Genomic DNA, 21,824 nt, shown 5'->3' with positions numbered 1-21,824 from the left:
CTGCTATGGTGTTTTTGAGCTGTCTAAAAAAAAGCAATAGAAATAGATAAAAGACACAGTTGTGTTATTTGAAAACAATACTGGAGCTTGTGCACCAATGGGAAGGTTTTGTAGTTATCCTGAGAAATTTGCTTCAGTTTTGGGTTATCTTGTGGGAAAGAAAATGAAGTTTAGGCTGCTTCATAGTTCTAAAACTTCATTTTCAATGTAAAAGAGTTTTTACTAAGCTGAGAAACTTCACTCATTGCCAGATCCCATTTCTGACAGTTTTAAAATGATGGGTCCACAATGGTTGTTTAATTAAAAAAAAAAATCATTCCAACTTTTCTTCTACAAATATTATTCAGCCATGACTTAAAAGAACAGCTAGCTCATGAGCTATGCCATAACTTCTCTCTCACCATCCGTACATCATGACTGACTGGCTTTCTTGAAATTTTACCTTCGCTTTAAGATGGGAGCATCTAACAATTCTTGAATCATTTCTTTTAACACTTCAGAAAGTCCCATCGAGAACCTCAGAGCTGTGCTGCTGATTGGCTGAGTCCCAAAACAAAGAAACATCATGTTCCTAAATTAATTTCTTACTGCTGTTACATATTAGTGAACCACCAAAACACAATGTGTTGTGTCTTAATGCTGTGCGTATAGTTTCTAGGCACTGGGCATCTTAGCTACATGTGCCCCATACTGACTTATTTTAGATCTAACATCTAAACAATCTGTCATTTGAAACAAATCCGCTTTGCTCCTCTGTCTAATGACAGCCAGCTACACTGCCTATTGAAGGGTTGAGCGTAGGTGAGCCAGGATCAAGACAGCTTTCAGTTGTCAGAGGAGAAGTATTGATACAAGCGTGATGCCACTAAAGCAGGGGCGGGCAATTATTTTGGGCAGAGGGCTGCTTACTGAGTTTTGGCAAGCCATCGAGGGCTGCATGACAGGCAGCTGGGGAAGATAAATATTAATTTTCTAACTTTTTTAGGGGTCCCGTGGGCCGGATAGAATGGCCTGGTGGGCCGCTTCTGGCCCACGGGCCACATTTTGCCCACTCCTACACTTCTGTGGGCTCTGGAAGAAGTTGTCTACTGCCTTTCTATCCTAAAAGGACAATTCACTGTTTGAAATGGGTTTTTTTGCTGTTATTTTGTTTCATAAAGTTGGCAGCTGGAGATAAACAATATTCATAAGTGTCTATGTAGTTTCATGGGCAGCTTGTTTCACAAAAGCAACATGTCTGATTTTATCTCAATCAGTTGTTGAAAGTTTCCTGTACTAAAGCTACTGACTTTGCAATGGCGCAATTGTGCTAAACATACGCAGTCAGGTGACTGGCAGATTTTTGTCTATAAAGGGGTGAACGGTACGGAAGTGAGCACGGTATATTTTACCTTTGGCAGGACAAAGTACAAAGGATGCAGTATTGTTACACTTGGACAGCTCTGTTGCTAATTCTGTGTACTTGTACTCAATTTAAACATGTCTGTTTACCTCAGAAACACTGAGTTACTGTGCAATTCCCCCTCCCCACTTTTTTTTTTTAAATGAGAAAAGGATTTCCCACCAATGTATTAAGTTGGTGTGTATATAGTACCTCTGCGTCCGAGGAGAATTTCCCTCCTTGGCCGGCTTGCAGAAGGAGTGTTTGCACAGCGTTCCCACAAGAACCAGAGCGCAGTACGTTTACTCTGTGTTGGCCTTGGCCTGGCTTGTGCTTTGGGTGGTTCTTTCATAATGCAACAAATACTGGGCAGACTTTGTGAGGTAATTTGGAGCTCACTTCTCCACAGAAGATGAAATATAGAAATGTGTTGCATTTTTGGGGGGGTATTTATGATCCAGTCCAGTGGTTCATAACCTTTTTTGTACCAGGACCCATTTGCCAAGATCGATGGCTTGTCCTGACCCACACCCCCTGGCCCTGCCAGTGCCCAGTCCCCAACTGCCCCTGTCCTGCTTGGGTTAGAGTGTGGTGGCTGTGGCAGCTCCGGTGGCTCTGGCTCATGCGGGCAGCAGTGCAGCAAGTCTGGCCCAACATGGGTTGGAGAGAGGAGGAAGGGAGGCCTGTGGCACCCTCCCACCCACCCTCACCTTGGGCTGGGGCTCCTGTGCTGGGTCATGGCCTTCCCTGCCCCCAATCAGCATCTCCTGGCCAGCCTACCTCTGTGAGCACAGGCACCAGTCCTGGTGTTATCAGCCTGGCCACACAGCTCCCCGCCATGCCTCTTGCCCCTCTGAAGGGGTGGGTGTCTTTCCCCCACACCCTTGCCCTGCCACAGCCTCAGTGCCTGGACACCTTCCCCCAATGCCTGTAGGCATCTGCCTCCCCACCCTTGTACACCTATCCCTTCCACACATGCACATACACACTGCCCCCTTCCCCCCCAGCCTCAGCAGTCCCCAAGCCCTGGCCCTCCAGTCCCCACTCCCCATACACTTACCTTCATTTGGCTGCTGGGGCTTCTCCCATGACCCTGCCTGGCTGTGTTGGCCATGCCCCATGCAGTCCCTTGTGGCTGGAACGTGCCATCTTGCATGGGGAAACCCGCGCTTTAACGCTTTTTTCTAGCACTTACTTGTGACACTGCAATATTCTTGAGACCCACTTTGGGTCACAACCCACAGACTGAGAAGCACTAATCTAGTCCATAGCTATGCCAATTAATTTTCTTTCTAGTGCTCATACACTAAGGCAATGCTGTGTGGAAGTTAGATATGAAATAATCATTTGGTACTTGTAGGTTTCATACTTGGTGGTTTCACAGATGAAAGTGTGATGCCCTCCACTTGTGTCTATTTAATAAAAGAATATAAAATAATTTAATTTAGATGAAAATCATTGATATTTAAAAAACCTTGAATGGATGCAACGTTTTATTCCTTACTACTCTCTGAATTTGGAAATTAGCTCATGCATTAATGCTGAATGTCTGGATCCTTAATTTAACAGGCATCTACACTGGAATAATTCTTGGGATATTTTAAGATGAGAAATTGGCTAGAAAGGGTTTGAAATGTGTTCTTTTCCTTTCTCTCTTCTCTTTTCAAGTAGGTGATTCTGTTATGTAGGGATAACAATGTTTGCAAAACAATGCAGGCCTATCTCATATACAAATTACATGGGCCTATGTGGATATTATTGCTTCAAAAGCTGACTACAAAATGTCTTCAACTCATGAATGGTACTGACCTTGCAAGCTGAACACAGCAAACTTCGTAATATCTGATCTGAACAAATACTCTAGACAGAGAGGATAGTGAAATATACTACTTTAAGTACAGTGCAGGAACATCTAGGATTAAATAACTTTATGCCTGGGACATGGACCAGTAAAGGAGGGAACTGAGCAATAAACTTCACTCTTTGTAATCAACCTTTGCTGCACTGGTTGGAAGGATCACTGGTTGGTTTTGAGACCAAAGTCATTGGGGTGTTGATTGAAGGAGAGGAGTGGGGTATCTGCTGCCCTGCCAGGCAGTGAATTCAGTCTAATACAGTGTTTCTTAACCCATTGGCTGCAACCCAAAAGTGGGTTGCAAGAATATATGAAAGGGTCATGAACAAACTTTAGAAATGGATCAATAAACTTTAAAAATGGATTCTCTTTTTGAAGGAGAAAAAATGTGGGAAACTGTGGGTTTTCCCTTGCGGCTTGCAGAGTTCCAGCCTGTAAGGGACTGTTTGGGGCTCCCTCTGCCCCAAACACCCACCCCTGTCCCACACACTAGGGGGTGGAGGGCAGCAGGTGAGGAGTGAAGGGCACTGGGTTGGGACTGGCCATCAATGTTTACGAATAGGTCCTGATACAAAAATGGTTGAGAACCACTGGTCTGATACACAGTCTACAGTGTCCTAACTTGGTTTGATGTGCATATTGCACTAAAGAATCCAGTCCTTCTGTATCTGTAACTCCTCTCTCTCCTCTTCAGCTCTATAATGTATCTTCTAACATTGGCTTTTTTGTGGCTTGAGGGAGGAGGCTGAAATTATGCTCAGTCTTTTTGTTTTGATTTTAAATAAAACCCTTTTTTCCCAGATGATCTGGGTGGTAATTTATAATAAATGTGATTTATATTTACTGGCAATGTCCTGGCATACTCTAGCAAAGATAAACTAATTCAGAGACTTGCTTTATACCAGGTGCTATTTCAGATATGAATCACATTGGGAACTGGTCTTCAATGTCCTATAACAGTCCATTGCTTTATAGTTTGCTGGACTTATTTTAGATGGTGCTAGGTGTGTGTCCACATTCCAAACAATACTGCTGGAAATTTGCTGCTGCAGGGTCGGGGCAGGAGATGTCACCCCCTTTTTTTAAGTGACATGCATGTCAAGCAACCAGTTAAACATTGATTTTCAGCAGCACAATATGAGGTGATGTCTAGCCCTGTGGTAGTGAATCTCTGGCTGCTTCTCCTACATTGCGCTGTCACTGTATGCTGCTGCTGTTGCTGTGCCCTCCCTGCTGCCAGACCTGCTTCCGGGAAGGTGCCGGGACAGGAGGATGAGGTGCCCCTCTTGTTCCACTCCATCGCCCTCCTCAAGCAATGCCTGGGGCTTCTGTCCTGCTTGCCCACCCATTGTTACATTACTGAAGGCAAGAATAAGTGTGGATGCAGAAATAGGGAAGTTTGTTTATCCCTTCCTATACTGTGCTTGTATTTGCTTATGCAGAACGGCTGTAAAATAAAGGGTTTCACTCTACAGAGCTGTCTCTTGTCACAAGGTGAATTCAGTCCTGTGAGAATGCTGCACATAGATGTTCCATGGATTTCAGTGACAGTCTTCCATGGCCTGCAAAATTTCTGGAAGAGAGCAGGCAGAGGAATGCAAAATGACTGTCAACCACTCAACCAATGAGCAGGATGTACTGGCAAAAGATACCAGCCCTAAACATGAATTTGTCAGAGCTACTTTGTTTGGCCAGAAAAAGGTTGACTTTTGGTGCATATGTTTAAAATCTTTGCCTAGAAATAGACAAGGCCGTGGTTAGTCTGACTACTATTAGTATTTAGGATTTTTACACAGCATCAGCTACTGACCAGGGAGCTTAGTTGATATGCTTTGTCCACCAGCAACAGGCACGTGTGACCTGGAATTTGTGTGGTCCAAAGCACTGATGAACAAAACAAAAGTTAAACAAAACGGTGAGATCAGCTATTGAATTGGCAGCTGCCCTATTCCTTGCATTTTATTGGTACCTTCTTCAAGAAAGAGAGTTTCCAAATTATTTATGTTTGGCAATACTGTGAAATCTCCAACAAAAAACAAATTTACAGTAAATTTGTAAGAAGCATAACAGCAGTGGATTTGGCATCTCCTATGCTAATTAAAAATTTGACTTCTGCTCTCTTCCTTGAGAGGTTTCCACTTTACAGGTATATCTTAGGTGGAATTGGAGGTGTGGTTGCATCTAGCATAGGCAAATCCTTGTTAGCTTTGATTTAGCTCTCACAAGTGGTGAAGACCTAGTGGCACAGACTTCAGTGTGAGCTAACTGTTTAAGTAACTGCTGGGATCCTGGGTGGGCTTACAAGGCCTATATGAAGTACCTGATACTTTGCTGCTGTTGGGCGTGGAGTTAGCTTGGATATGCCCTCATGTATTGCTGTCACCCCTATAATTGCCCTGCACACTCAGCCTTGGAAATGGAAGGATAAAAGGCCCTCTAGCCAGAAGATAGATGCAAACTTCAAGATTAGCCTATGGATGCAACTCAACTACAGAAATACTCTAATTTTCTGTGTTTGGTTACTGTAGATCTTTTTTTTCCACTGAAGGGGAGTTTATATTATTGCAGACTTTAAATGTTGTGAAATCATTTACAACATTAGGTTTAGCAGAGCTAAGTTATGTGCAGGTTTGGAGGCATTAAAGTTGTTGAGATTAGTAAAGAAAAATGTGCTTACTGACCATAATAGCACACCTAGATGAAATATTACAAAGTATAGTTTAAGAATAGAAATTGCCATTTTCATACACTTTATCAGCTTAATTCAATTAAGACTAAAGACAATAAAATGACTATGCAGGAAACTCAGGACATGTTTGAATAATTCATGTCTAGGCATCATTTACAAATATCTACCTGTATAAGATATGGTGGTAATGCAGATATATTAGTGTAGTAAGTTTGGTGTTAAGAAGACTGTTTTCTAATGCAGAATCATTAGGAAATATTTATTTTTCAGCCAGAACTTTAAATGAGACTTTTTCAAAGCCGTCTTGAAGTTTTAGTAACATTTAAACTTATGGGGTGCCTATATACATGCATTGAGGCTGCTTCGACATGCTGTAATTACAGTATTCAATTAGCTTTAGTTAAAGCACTCCACTGCTATTTTTCAGCATGGAGGCGATGATGCACATGATGGTCTGGGTGCTTTAATTAGAGCAGCTTTCAGAGCCACTCTAATTAAAGGGTCCACCTCCCAGAGCATGTGTATGAATGGCCATGGGGACTGAGAGTTCTTTTGTTAGTTCCCTGTTACGGTTCTTCTGAATTTATTGTTGTGTTTGTTGGAGGAAGAGTGAGGAGTTGTGTGTTTTGGGTTAGCCACAGAGCCTCTGTGCAAAAGCAGGGTGTGCACTTGCGAGGAATGTTGGGGGAGGATGGAGAAATCTCCCCTGGGTATGAGGGAAGGGCTTGGGGAGTGTGTGGGGCATGGGGGTGGGGAAGGAGGAAGAGGTGAACAGGAGTTTGGGAAGACTGGAAAGAATAGTTGGGATTGGCCAGATGTTTTCCTCTTATGGATGATGGACAGAAAAGCAGGACTGGGGGAGGGGATGGGGGTGGAATGAAGTTATCATGTTTTGGGGGTGTTGCTTAGGGAACCTATGGTTATTTCTTAGCTGTGGCTTGTTTGTCAGTTATGGTCAGCTGCTTTAAGCCTTTCTGGATAGGAAGGATGGATATAATGACAATGACACTGAAAATGAGAGTTTGTGTTCTTTGAATTTTTCATAGTAAGGGACTCAGGTAAGATATGGCTCCCCTTTGCTTATAATAATATACCCAAGAAGTTTCTAGGTACAGACCTACACCACTTTCAGCTAAGTAGTAATAACAGAGACTTAGAGGTAAGAAGGCTGAAACGTAAAAGGACCCACAGCATGGCTGAGTCAGCAGTAATTCAATTCCACAAAGTCTGAATAAAGTAACAATTGTTGCTAGAAATGCTTAATGTGGAGATGGAGGTTAAAGGCTGCACTTTTTACGTCCAAGTTTATGGTGGAAAAACAAGTCTTGAAAACATTTTCCTTAATTTTCCTTTTTAAATTGAAAGACTTGAGCATGTCCTAATCCTCTTATATTTTCCTCATTAGATATGGATTACTGCTACCAAGCAAGGGGTGAAAGCTGGCACATTCTTCTGGTCTATGTAAGTGACCTTTTATTTTTTAGAGCTCTGTAGGAAATAATTCAGAATTAATTTGATGTAAGTGTTCATTAAATTGTTTCCCTGGCTCTAAACATTCAATACCTTTTCAAAGAATGCATTCCTTCCCTCCTGCTTTTTCAATCTGTGGCTTCTTTATAATTTGTTAAATAATATATCACTATGTGCCATTTACCTGATAGCTTTATGGAGAACTTCAAGTTGGAAATAATCGTGGGTTGTAAGCATTATGACATTTCTTAATTTTAGCTGCCTAATGATATGGCATTAGTCTTACTAGCAACATTATTTTAACACTTTGGGCTAGGGATGGAAATTACATGTAAACTGGTATAAGTGTTTGGAAACTGGTTCAGATTTGTAGCACAACAGATGTTCAGTGCACATAAACTGCTTTCAAACTGGCCAGAACTAGTTTAAAATATACCTGAATGGATGTAGTATCAGACTTAACTGATTTAGATTAAATTAGTTTATTGAACTTCTGTCCCAGATCCCCTGCAGGTTCAAGTTAATTTATAGTCCCCCAGCATCCCAGGATGCACTGCACCTCCCCCGCAAACCCCCCTTGCAGGGTGGATGGGCTAGCCTTGGCCCAAGCTGTCTGCTTCAGCTCAGCAGGGTGATGTGCCCTAGCGCTCTCCCCTGGCTTCTGGCTTGGGCCACTGCAGGCATGTAGCTGCATTTCTGGAATCAAAAGTGATCAAAAGTGAACGTCTGTTCACTTGCTTATTGGTTCAATCTACGCAGCTTAGACTAACCTGCAAAGATTTAATTGATTCAGTCTCATGCTTTTTGACTGTCTGTACTGGTTGTCTTGGATGTCAGGAGTTCTTTACAAGTGTCACAAGTGCCTCTTTTGCTGCTACATGCACCATTTACCATGATAAACATGTCCAAGCAGCAGAAGTTCCTCCCTCATTGTAAAATCCAAACCGTTTCAATCTTTGGATATCATACTGTTTTCCACTTGTCCCGATTCAGAAGACAGTCTTGAGGATCTTTGTTATTTTTCCTTTTTACTGCTCCATTTTATCCTGCATCCTCCATCCTGCATTCAGCTAGCCATCCTACTTCCTGGAAGTGACTGGACAAGGGTCATTTCTTAGGTCTGACAGTTTACTAAAGAGCACCCTGTTCCCAACCTTCTTCTCCCTGTCTTGGTGGCAGGATGCCAGGTGTGGCATTGCTCATCAAAAGAACAGATTCACTGTATTTAGATCAAAATACAAAATGGCTCTTTCATGCTTGTTTGTTACAGATTTTCACCTGAATGGATGCACCTGAATAGATGGCTTGTTGTGCTCTCTAATTTTGTACACCTCTTGGATATCCTAATTATATTTACTATTTAAAAGTCTGTAATAGACATGGGCTAAAAGAAAAAGCAGCTCTAAAAGCCTCAAGGTAGCTCAAAGAATAGCATTAAATTCCTTACCTGTTAGGAAAGTATGGTACTCCCCATGACCAGCTGGGCTAACAGTTTTAATTCATTCAGATTTCCTGGACTCTAAAGTATTATGAAAACCAAACAGTTATGGTTCAATAATTAAATGCCAATTCCAATTCATTCCTGAAGCAAGGATTTGAGCATATTATGTATGAAGAATGTATATTCTCTTCACAGTTCTTACATAAATGAAATAATTCATACTTTTCAAATTTTCTGTGTAATTAAACCTCATTGAAATCGTGTGAGCTGATTACTTTTAGAAGAAATAGTTTTTAGAAATATTATTGAAGAAATTTTTTAGCAGTCACTTTTCCTTCATATCTTTTTTACTGGAAGTTATTTGTACAGCCAGGATGGGTGATCAGTGTTGTCCTGGATTCCAGGAAGAAGTGCCCTCATCTAAAAGTCTTCCAGCATTTATTTTCCTCAATGGGAGTGTTGCTAAATGTGCCTTTAGAAAGATGGTTGACTTATGCTATAAATTAAGGAGACACACCTTTGTGATACCTGAGCCCAAAAGAGAAAAATAAATCCATTTCTTCCTTAACAATCAGTTTAATCTCATCTGAAACTACAAACATAGTTATGTACTATTCATAATTATATGATTGCTGCTCTGCAGTGACACCAGGCAGAGTTCTGGGTTTTTTTGAGTGGCTTAACTGCATTTTGGATTTCTCTGAAGTTTAATGTTAGCTTTGTATTTCCTGGATTTGTAATGTTTATTCAAGGAAAATTATGTCCCCATTAACCTTTTATCCTTGAATTCCTGACATACATTTTCAACTTGATCTCCAGTCTTATGTAGCATCTTGTCTTGAAATTTACTTTACAGATGAGACGTTTTTAAAACGTATCCACTCTATTTATAAATTGCCCATTTTTCTAGCATGATGTTAATCTTATTAGCCATATGGAAAGCCCCATATACAAGGATCAACAGGATGCTGCTTTCAGCAGAGTAAGAGGTTTTCCAAATTGTATGAATTATGGTGCTGGCGTTCCAGCTTAAGGCTGAATTGAATTTCCACCAGTCAACAGGAGTTTCTTTAACTTGAGCATTGGTAGGAGCAGATCATGTAAACTCATACCAATGTTAGTTGTCTAAATAATCCTAATAATGCCAAATGTTGTGTTGACTTCAGTGGAACTACTGTCATGAGTGAACTACTGTAATTATGTAAGTAAAACTTTACAGGAATGGATCTTCGCTCCCTGCTATTTATGAAGGTGGACAATTGAATTTGTTGCCTTAGGTCATGGCTTGAATGACAAACAAATTTTAATTGCACTTCCTCTTGAGTATTATGCATGGACTTACAGGAATGTAAAACAGTTGAGGTTGGAAGAAAGGGTATGTTAATGTGATTACAAATAAAGAAAGTGCAATATGCACAAAGAGAATCACAGTCACATGAGAAGAAATGATCCTGTGGGAACAGCTCATGGTAGAACTAATGTTTGTACTTTTGGTACACAACAGTACTTAGACCTTTTTCTTCTTTGTGGTCTAGTGTCATCCCTCACGAACGCAGAATTTTAACAATACTGCAGTGGCTAACACTACCAGACAATGAAAGGTAGTTCATTTATTATTATTATTTTTGAATAAATATCTAAATTTTCATCTCTGTAAAAGTAGCTGCAGCAATGGTGTAAAAATTGTTAGTGTTAAAATGAATCAAAACTTGTGGCAGAGATGATATCTTTTCTTAGACCTGTTAGATGCTTGCAAAAAAAATTCTTATTTTCTTTCGAGCACAGGCACCCGTTATCAGGCATAGGAAATTGTAAAAGTTCTTTTGGGTAGAAATGAAAATTCGTATTCATAGTGTTAAAATGAGCGGGTTAAGAGTGTTAATGTTAAAATTAATCTTGGCAGCATTCAGAATTACTATTCGTTTTAGATCTTAGCTTTAACCAACAGTATTTTAATTATCCTCAACAAACCTGTGATGTGACTATTCTTTGGTTATTGGGGAGCATTTCATTACACAGATTAATTTAGGCTGTTTTATCCTTTTTTGGTTGATGTGGCTTAACAAGCTTTTAGGTAAATGGAGAAGCTGCCTCCTGAGGTTTGGGCAAATGTGAAAATTTTAATTGTTTTTGAGTATACAAGTTTGTACATGCTGAGGGCTGCAGGGTTCACATGAGCTATGGTTGTGATCTCTGACAGGACTAAGGAAGAGTGTACTTCCTCAGATAGTACCCTGTGTGCCTCCCAGCATGTGTTCTTATGTTGCATGTAGTTCTGGAACAACTAATTGCTTAATGATATTGTGGAAAACATATGACAGAGCAACAGCTTTTTCCATAAGGCAAACTAGTTGAGAGGTTGACTTGATTTGACCTGGCTTTTTTGTTTTGGCTGAAGAAAAGCTATTCTGAATGAAACCTTTCTTTCAGGCCATACGTTTATGCCTTCTACTCTGAACAACCAGATGCAGCTGGCCACAGATTTGGTCCTTTTGGTTCTGAGGTTAGTATGGTTCTCTTTCACGTGTAAGGACCAACCATTCCATCTCTGGAATATTTGCACATATGTTACAAATAATTGTCTAAAACTAGATTTTGTAACTCAGGTTCATCTGATTTTAAGAACTGCTCATCTTCTTTCACTGTGTTATGAACGGTGAAAAGCATAAAGGTAGCATTATGGTTGGAGGTATTGCTTATCAAAAGCTTTAGGTGTGAAATGGGTTGATGTAACAGCAGAATTTAGCGTTCTTGAATCCAATTATCTTTGAAATGTTTTTTGTATGAGGCAAAAAATGTAAGGGAAAGGGGGAAGGATTTTTTCCCTACTTTACTTGCTTAGATACAAGTTAATGTTATGGAAACAGCCACTTAAACACCAGAATTCCATGGGCTCTGAGCTATAACTTTTTATCATGGATTGGTCATTAGGGCTGTGCGAAACTTCAGATGCTGATTCGATTTGGAGGAGATTTGGCCCAAATCCAAATCTAATCATGAGACCCATTAACCTCTCCAAATTGAATCGGAAGCCTCTGAATTGATTCAGAGAGATTTGACGATTCGGCCATAGACACAGCTTTGTATGTTTTTTCTACATACCTTGAGGTACCAGGCGCAGCTTGCTCAGCAGCGGACCCAGCCCACTTGCTTGGCAGACTTCTGGTCCACTTTTGGGTCTGTTGCCGACTGTGCGGGAGAACCCCAGCCTTCCCTGGCTCAGTGACTGGTGCCTCCTGGGTTTGGGGGCATCACCCGGGGTCTCCCCCATGGGTGATTTGCTGAGCTGAGTGGGCACGGGGGGTGGGGGTCCCATATGTGCTTTGCAGTGGACCTGGAAGTACTTCCTGTTCACTTCTGGGTCTGCCTCCAAGCATGCAGGGGACCCCCATGCTCCCATGGGATGCTTCATCCACCCCACCATCTCAGCATTCACAAGCCATGCCTAGTACCTCAAGGTTCATAGAAAAAACATAAATCTGTGCCTATGTCTGAATTGCTGACTCTCCGAATCAGAATTGAATCTTCAGATTGAGGTCAATCAAATCAGGACAGTGTTCTGAATCAGCGAATTGAATCACTGTCCCCCAAATCGGGCCGAATCCGAATCCAAATTGAATAGTACCTGCTCCGCATACCCTTATTGGTCACATTTTAATTTGTAAAAACAAAACAAAACCCAAAAAATTAAAAGAAAGTTTAACTTTTATCTTGATTTATAATTATATTTAAACCATTGCTTCCTGCAATATGGTGATTACCATCCCTTTTTTCCACTGAAAGTAAAATTTGAATGTTATACTGGATATGTGTGGCATCGAATTACATAAAAGTAAGGCTAAATGACTTCAGAGATCATCTGGTCCAGCTCTTTGCTTACACCAGGATCATCCCTAAGTGCTTGTCTAACCTATTCTTAAAACTACACAATCAACTCTGTCATACAGTTACAAGGCATATTGCCCAAAGACACAGAAAGCATCTTACCTTGTCACAGGTAAAGCAGGGGGACAACAGCAGTCAATGCCCTTAATGGACTCTTTTGCAGACTGTTAAGAAAGTTAACTTATGGCCTGATACTGTGAGTTTCTGAGCCTGATCATTTAACTGATTATCTTGTTGGATCAAACTGTTAACCTATTGATCACTAGTTTATTAAGTCTCTGAAATGTAGGAAGTCAATTTGTTCATAGAAAAATTATAAAAGTAATCTTTCAAGTCCTTAGAGTTTTTCTGGATGGCAACCTAAGTCTATTTTCCTAACCACAGAATAAAATTAGTGTGATTTAAGTTTGCAGTAATTCTTTAAAGTAGGCTCACACCATTTATTTGAAAGATGAGAAGAACAGAAGATTGATGTTCAAAGAATAGAGAACAAGTTATTTCATGAATGAGTACATATTGGCTTGCAAATTTAAGTTCAGGCCCTGACTTTATAAACATGGATTTAAATTAGGGAGGCTATTTGTCCTGTTTTTAAACCCTGCCTGTTTCTCAGTGAGGACCAAACTGCAGAAAATCCTGTTTTTCAGCTCATTGGGGGCAATCCATGTCAATCCCTTGTCCTTACAATTCTGTTGGCTGTGCACAGCCAGGAGGAGCAGGGTTCCCAGCCAGGGAGGTGAAAAGGGAGGGAGGGAGGTGGCCTTTTCATGGTGGCCCTCCTCCTTGCTCTTGATTGGCCAAGGGGCCCAGTGGCCTAACCCCTTGCTGGTGATTGACTGAAGAGCCAGTGACCCCACCCCTCACTGCTGATTCACCAAGGGGGCCTGGCCCTCACCATGGGGATGTCCTGTGTTCTGGGGTTTTGTCAGTGGCCACCTTCATTTAAATAAATAAATTTATCCATGCACTAATACCTATTAGCATTAAAGATTTGTTAGGGGAATGCTTTCAGGAGGAAGGAGCTAGAAGGCATTTTATGTTGTTTCTCTCAATTTTTTTTAAATTTAATTTTTTACAATTTCTAGGCACTCTGAACCTAATGTAAATCAGCTGAAAAAGAAGCCCTTAATGGTACCCCTCTGAGCAGCTTCCTTTGTAATAGGAGCTTGACCTCAGCATGAAATCTTTTTTTTTTTTTTTTGTATGGAGCTGGCAGCACAAGGACACTTAGAATAGTTACAATCATCCTCCCACGTTCACCACAACAAAGCCTGGAAACAAGGCTTTGAGAGTTGTGCATTGTATTAGGACACTCTCCACACTTTTTGAACAGTGGAAATTTTTACTCTTCTTGCCTCATACTCATTAGGTCAGGAAGCAATTTTGTAGGATTTGTAGAGTGTTGAGCAGTGTAGGGTGGATGTTTACTATGATTTACTGCACCAAATAACTTTAAAACTATGTATGTATGCAAGATCTTGAAGGGTTGATGCTACTCATTGCTGGTTATCTTCAACTTCCACTTGCTTCAGTTGATGGTGCTCAGAACCTCACAAGAGGTGCTCAACAGTCTCTTGGTTTGAGTATATGGCACATTAACATTTAGGATAAAATTGTATTAAAACTACTTTCTGGGTAAAATATTTGTCTAGTTGACTTCAATAGAACAAGATTTCACATATCTTTGATGACAACGACTTGCTGGGTGTTCTGTTTATCACGTGTTTCAGTATAAACATGATACATGTAAAATAATTTTTGTGGAACCTTTCTAAAACACACTTTGAGCAAGAAAGCTTGCTAGAGTGTTTCATGCTTTTTTCAGAGTGTGTTGATGAGAGATTGAAATATATGCTTGCTCTTGGTTATTTCTGCAGTTCTGTTCACTATCCTATGCTTCTGCAGTGACACTGTGGGGCTGGTTGTCTTGGGTCAAGAGGCAGAGCTTTGGCTGGCTAGTTCCTACCCTTTTGGGATGTCATAGTCCTTGCTATGAGACAGGAGGGGTTTCTTCCTCCCATAACCCTATCCTGATTCTTTCAAGCAAGGCTAAGTATTGGCTGGTTACTGAAACCTTGGCTTGTTTCTAGCTAACTTTTTTGAAAGAAAATATTTTAAAAAGTGAATGAATATATAAAATATACATGACAGCAATGCCTATCATGACTAAACTCTGTTCCTGCTGCTCCTCTAACATGCTGTCTTGAGACAGCCATCCTACGTGTTCAAAACATCTAGGTGTCTTGCACTAGATTAGTTTTCTGGCACTGTTAAGCTCTGGCTGAGTTTATTTAGGGAAAGTGTAAAACAAGAATCCTTCCTTTCCCTGCTGCTCCTCTCATCAGGACTGCACAAAGCTTGAAATTTCTTAAAAAGAAAATCGGTGCTGCTTTATTAAAATGCCTTTCTGGAGAGAGACGAGTAAGACTGGACTAGAATCTCCTTTCAGCTGCTTGCCTTGGAAGCAATGATACAGCATGGCAGATGGTAACACTTTTTTTTTTTAACCCCTCCATTTACACAACTCTGTGATTGAATACCTTAAAGAAATTAGCTTAATAAAAAGAAGTAAATTATAGGCGCTTCTCTGTCCCATTCCATGCATTCCATTTTACTCTGTATGCTGAAGTAGCATTAAAGTCCATGGCAGTTGCTGGTGCTTACCGCTTCTCCAAATGATGTGCGCAGCATGTCAAAACCAAGCCATGTTTTGCTATCCTCAGAAATGACTTAGATCATGAAGGCGCCAGGCAAAAGCTGAGGTGTGGGCTCCTTCTATTTTCCATTTCTATGAGCTTAAAAGAGTGTGCCTTTTTATGACCCGAGGCCCAAGGAATTGGCTACCTTATTGTTGGACCTTAAAATGTAGTATATCTTTGAAAATGGAAATTTGTTGGGCTCAGGAACAGTGGACTCTCAGTGTTTCTTCATAGTTTTTAATTTTTTTGGTAAACATTATCTCATTGATTTGTTTTTATACAGAAATGTGTTCCTTATGACAGGTGATGTATTGACAGCTCTGGAGACTAAGGTCCTCAATTTATGCATAAAACTGATAGAGGGCAGCCAGCAGTACAGCTTTCTCTCAGGCTGCCCTGAATAAATGTCTTGCTAAAAGTGTTAAGATGCTGTCTCCGTATTGCTGTAATTTTGCCTTGTTGGCCAAGATAACTAATGAGGATGACATATGGTAGTTTTGTGCTGTAGGCAATTCTGTCTGACCTTATATTGATTCACAAACAGGTAACCAAGAAATGAAATACTCCATCTTTCTTTAATATGGCTACAGTATCAATTTCATACTCTTGGTAGTGAGATTACACTTGCTTGATGAAGAAAAATATCGGTAACTCTATAGTACATGTTCATAAATACAGGCCTCACCTACTTCCTTCTAAAATACCAATTTCATTTACTCTATGCTATTTGCTTGAGTATATGCAATTCTGTTTTCAAGGAGAAGTTAGTGGGTCCCTCTTTAGGAACAGACAGACCATAAATTTGCCCTTTACCATTTTCTAAGTTATTGAAGAAGCCTAGTTCTTCATGCTTCAGGACTAGCTGACACTTACAGTTTTGCTACCTGATGTTAGTTGAGACAGGCTTTTCTGAGTTCAGACATCTCTCTCCGCCAGTACAGGAGAGTAGTTATGGCTCCTCTCTTACTCCGCCTAAGAGACCTAAGAGAAAGCTTACTCCTAAGAGGAGACAGGAAAGACCAGTTGCACCTCCAAAGAAAAGGAGAAGAAAAGCACATAGAATGGATCAGTATGCTGTGGAATCCCGCCGGAACAAAGTAAGTTGGCCTCTGTGCCAAAACTTTATGGCAGAACTGTCACATCTGAGGCATTTCTGTAGCTACTCTTTTGTAACTTGAAGTTCCTTCTGTAAAAGTACTTGAAGGCCCCACTTTAGACAAAGCAGCCAGAATGGCTTGAGTCTTCTGGGAACAGTGTTCTTCCTATTTCAGACTCCATTCCCTCTAAGGAAAAACTCCTTTTTAGATTCTTTTAAAACCCATTGAACAGTGACGTCTTAAAATAAACCTCTGGGAAGACTTTATCAGTGTTGCCAACTCCTGCAATTTTATCACAAGTTCTGCTATACATGGTGCCCTCCTGCCCCTACCCTTTTTTTAAAAAAAAGTCCAAGCTCTAGGAGTGATTACGTGAAAATCTCAGTTTTATTTATCTGAATGAAAAGATATTTCTCATTCTCATGGTCATGAAGAAGAGTAGAAAGTGTAACTGGAGTATAATCTAAAGGTTCAACAACCAGAAGGCGAAGAAAAAAATTACAACATTTAAATCATGGTTTTAACTCCAATCTTGTGACTATGTGGTAGCCTGACTCATGATTTTTGAACGTTATGTTGGCAATATAGCCTTATGATTGTGCCTAAGCCTATGCTTTCATGAGACATTCCTAAATGTACACAGTTTTTCTACCTACCATTAATCAGCAACTTGTGAGAGGCTGTAAACCAATTCCATTCCTTTCTACTTAAAGATATATAAGCTGACTAAACTGAAACTCAGTTCATTGGGTTAAAATAAACATCGCCTTTAGGATCTGAATAAAAATCTTCATATTCAACTCATTTATAAACAAGCAATAGAAACTCTTCCCAGTAGCTTTCATGTCCACTTTTTAAGATGTAGGTTTAAAAAGAATCAGACAATGAGATTCATTCTGAAATTGAGGAAACCTGACTTCACACAGTACTTTAAGTGTCAATAATCTACCCAGTGGCATGATTGATTGGGGATGATATCCCTATTACACTGGAGCTGAATTGCTTCTCAACTGAAATCATGCCCCTTTGACATAAAATGTTCTAAGTCATCTAAATGATGAGGACCTGAGTCTTCTCCTCCTTTCCCCCTTGCTTCTCTTCTCTGTATAGTTCATCCAAAGTTCTTACACTCAAAGAATTTTATGTGTAAACCCAACTGTGAATTGCAAAAACGTATTCTTCTACAAAACAGCACCCATGCTTAGTACAAATTAACCTTTTGGTGCCGATAAAGAGCCATGGGCACACCACAAGACTAGTTCTTAGGAATTAAAGACAAATACTGTATAGTCACATTCTTTCCTCCATCTATATAACATCAGCAGGCTACTGTAGCTCTTCAGGATGAAAGTTCATTACCTGGTAGAGTTATAATTGGCATGTTTTAAATTTCAAACCCAACATTTTTGTAGCAGTAACAACTATTTCTTTTGGTGACATCTCTGATATCCATGCCTGCCCTGGAAGATGAAGGCTTCCATGCAACTTTCCAAAGATTCTAGATCAGCATGTGATCTGAGAAAAGGTATACACCAGACTTCTTTTTTTTTCACCAATAACTCCTTGGAGATTATGTCTGGACAAAGATACGGTCTTGAGAAAATGGCATATCTATGTAGAGCATCCTTACAGAAATGTGTTACAGCCAGCATAGACATTAGATCTTACTTTTGAGCAAGAAATTAAGTGCAAGACAGAACAAGAATAGATAGCATGAGGTTTTAAAAGACAGCCTGATGAAATAAAGAGGCAGAGAGGAGACTAGATTAAGTTTTCCTAGCTGTGGTCATATGAAAATGGTTTGGTTTTCTGATTTTTTTTTTTTAAATGCAAAGACTTCTCCATTTATTTTGTTTTTAAGGAGTAAAAAACTTTTCTGCAGACCCAGACATGAAATTGGTGAATATAGGACTTCAGGCAGAAGTACTGTGACTGATGGTTCTGTACCATGTCTGGAAGTACTGTTGCTCTTTTCTAAGAGAAACGTCATTTCAGTAACCTGTTCCCATAAGAAAACATTCATATGAAATCCATGAGGGTTTCCTAGCCTTCCCAGCTCCAGAATCATGAGCTGGAGGCTAAACAAAAAAGGCTTAAGTTTCTGTAAGTGATTTATGTGGTATAATTAAAGTAGATCAAAAAATGGAATTTCCATTCCATGGGGAGAATCCAATATTTTGACATTTGTTTTTGTCTTGATTTGATATGGGGTCAAAATAGGAAAGCTTTTTGTGCAATTAAAATTTTGAGAAACTTTGATTCTGAATGTTCTACTCTTCCACTAAACTAAAGTAAAACAAAACAACATGGATTTTGAATCCATTCAAAATCTCAAACTCAGTCTGAGCTGCCATAGTGTTTCATGAGTTTTGCAGTCCTGTGTCCTCGTGCCTCAGCTGGAGTCATGTCTCATGATGTACAGCATTCTTTCCCTGAGCTTGAACCATGCCAGGACTTTACAAGGGTCACATTTTCCTGTCTCAGCATGCAGATTCTGAAGATAATGAACTTCCATAGGTGCTGTAGGCAGGCAGAGAGATTCTGAAAGAGTTGTCAGGTTGATCTAGCCAAAGTAGTTCACCTAAATTTTCCCATTTTCTTATGTTTGAAAGCCTACTTCACATTATTTATCTTTCTTGTATCATCTGGTAAATATGTTATGCTCTCCTATTTCTACCAAAAGTTGTAACTTACGGACATTTTGATTTTTATGAAAAATTACATTCAATGAAGAAATTGTAACATATTTATAACAGCTAGATTTGGACAGCTTTTCTGAAAACCTTGCTAACGTTGTCACTGGAACCTTTAGAAATCTTGGTTATAAAGTTGAAGGGATGCCTTGTTTCTTATTATTACTTACTTTAAATTCAAACTACTTGAGGATAATCATTCCAACACCAGATGTTTCCTGCAGTACACTTCATAGGTGACTTGGGATTTTCATGTGAACAACAAGACTGAAGCTCAGTTTCACGTCCATATATTGACACTGTGATTGATGTTACAAAAAAATGAAAAGCTACCCTCTTCGTAAAGTACATAAAGAAGCCAATCCTCAAAATCATGTGTGTTTTTAGTACATATGAAATATGGACTTCTGTTACCAAGTGTTAATGTATCTTTGAGAAGGACTAGGAACAATATCAATGATTTTTTGTATTTATCTTACTGTATCCCAGCAGAAGGCTCTTTGTATCCTTCTCCTGAGGAAATCGGGTTAGGGCTATAGGAAAGGCTATGACTATTATGTAAGTGTAACTACCCAGCCAAGCTCTTCCTCTTGATCTGAATAATTTTTCTGCAAGAGTTTCAGTAAAGGAGTTCCACTAATAGTGGAAAGGAGATCACTGCAGTCAATGATAGAATAAACTTTGTTCTTTTCTGCCAACTCGTATAGATGACAAACCCTCTAAGAGACATTGACAAGATTGTAGGACAACTAATGGATGGACTGAAGCAGCTGAGATTACATCGATGTGTCAATGTTATCTTTGTTGGTGACCATGGTAAAAATTCTTTTATGTTTATCTTTTATCAGTTTGTCAATGTAGAAACTGTTACTGGAGTACTTTCTAGAACCACACAGGACTTAGTTGTATACACATGTGTATATTGGATCAGAATCTAAATCAAAGTCTTATTAAAAATACTTTATTACTAGCTGCACTTCTCAAATACTTATTCAGAAAGACATGATCAACTGACGTAGACTCAGAATTTAACTTGCCAGGTGATTTATCTTTGCAAAAATTCCTCCTTCTTTTAAATATCTAGTTAAATGTTTACATATTTATTTGGAATTCTTAACTCTTTTTTTGTGTGTCACATCTAACTTCAGTGTATGCTCTCTCCTGGCAAGTATGGAAGGGTTACATGTTCCTTTGAGTGTCTCTTTCTCAGTCTAAATAGAAGGAAAGTAATCTTGTCTCCTTTTTAATGAGGAAAGGAGTAGAATTTTGGAACAATATGTTTCCATGGTACTGGATTGAGCTGGTTATGGACAGTGTAAGGAGAAATTGTGGGGAAGTTATAAGGGAGAAAAAGCCTCCAATACATTTCTGTGAGATAGGGGAGTGAACAGAGCTGTTTCTATTGCTTGGAAATTGAGAGAAATTTTACATGAGAATTAATAGTGACAATTGACAAACCCCAGAAAAATTTCCAGGGATGGAGATTCCACAGTTCTTCTAGGTAGCCTGTTCCAGTGCTTGACCACCTTATTGTCAGAAAGCACTTCCTAATCTCCAGCCTAAATTTCCGCTGTTGTAGCTTGAAGCCATTGCTCCCCATCCTGTACCTTACAGCCACAGATAAAAGTTCTTCTCCATGTTCTGTAATTGCTCTTCAGATATTTGAAAACTGTTATTGAATACTCATCTCAGTCTTCTCTTCTCCAGACTAAATAACCCTAATTCTTTCAGTCTTGCTTCCCAGGCCCCTGATCATTTTTGTTGCTCTCTGCTGGACTCTTTCCAAACTGTCCACATTCTTCTTTAAGTGTGGGGCCCAAAATTGGACATAGTATTTCAGGTGAGACCTCACAGTGCCGAATAGAATGGAAGAATCACTCTCTTTGATTTACAAGTGATACTCCTATTAATGCAACCCAGCCAATGCTGCTGGCTTTTTTTGCAACAAGAATACACTTTTGGTTTATATTCAGCTTACAGTCTACTACAGGGCTGTTCAAGCAGGTGGCCCGGGGCTACATGTGGCTCATGAGATGCTAATGTGGTCTCTGGACTCCTACACAGCCACCGCTCCCTTATCTTTATGGCTGCTGCTGCAGCAGCTAGGGTCTCTAGGGTCCCCCTTGCATAAGCTTTGGCTTCCTGCTTCTGCCCCAGGGGTGCATCCCATGGTGCCAGGAGAGCCCATGGAGTGATACAGCAGTGTATGGTGAGGGTGGCCCAGGGCTCTGTGGCTTGTACTGGTGCTTCCCCTGAAGCAAGCAGCCCCTGCTGGCATGGCCCATGCAGAGTGCAGTCCCCAGCTACTTAGAAGTTAGACAGCTGCTGGTTGTCCCCAGGGAACGCTCCTGTATGTTCTGGTATATGGCGAGTTGCCTTGGATGAGGTAGGGGATGCTGGAGCCAGCATGTGGGCTGGCCCCAGGAGCCTGAGGTGGTGCAAATGGGTCTGGGGCACCACGAGCCACATGTGTACCCATCTGGATGTGCTTCCTGGGTCTACTGTAACCCCCAGTATTGTAGCCCAGCTAGTATTGCAGCCCAGACAGTCATTCCTGAGTCTGTATTTGTGCATGCAGTTATTCCATCCCAAGTGCAGGACTTCGTATTTGATT

General features: G+C 40.2%; 1 protein-coding gene across 1 annotated transcript in view; it reads left to right on the top strand.

Annotated features, from left to right (window-relative positions):
• Positions 1-21,824, top strand: part of ENPP2 (ectonucleotide pyrophosphatase/phosphodiesterase 2) — a 74,246-nt gene that overhangs the window by 22,608 nt on the left and 29,814 nt on the right. Inside the window, exons 9-12 of the mRNA XM_090040553.1 lie at positions 7,331-7,386; positions 10,372-10,437; positions 11,267-11,339; positions 19,918-20,026. Coding sequence (XP_089896679.1) covers positions 7,331-7,386; positions 10,372-10,437; positions 11,267-11,339; positions 19,918-20,026 — 304 coding nt within the window. The remainder of the gene's footprint in view (positions 1-7,330; positions 7,387-10,371; positions 10,438-11,266; positions 11,340-19,917; positions 20,027-21,824) is intronic.

The sequence above is a fragment of the Crocodylus siamensis genome, chromosome 3 (genome assembly GCF_052110815.1).
Source record: "Crocodylus siamensis isolate JL-2025a chromosome 3, ASM5211081v1, whole genome shotgun sequence".
NCBI classification, from domain to species: Eukaryota; Metazoa; Chordata; order Crocodylia; family Crocodylidae; genus Crocodylus; species Crocodylus siamensis.
The sequence above is the reverse complement of the archived record's forward strand: the minus strand, read 5'-3'. Positions and strand labels throughout refer to the sequence as shown.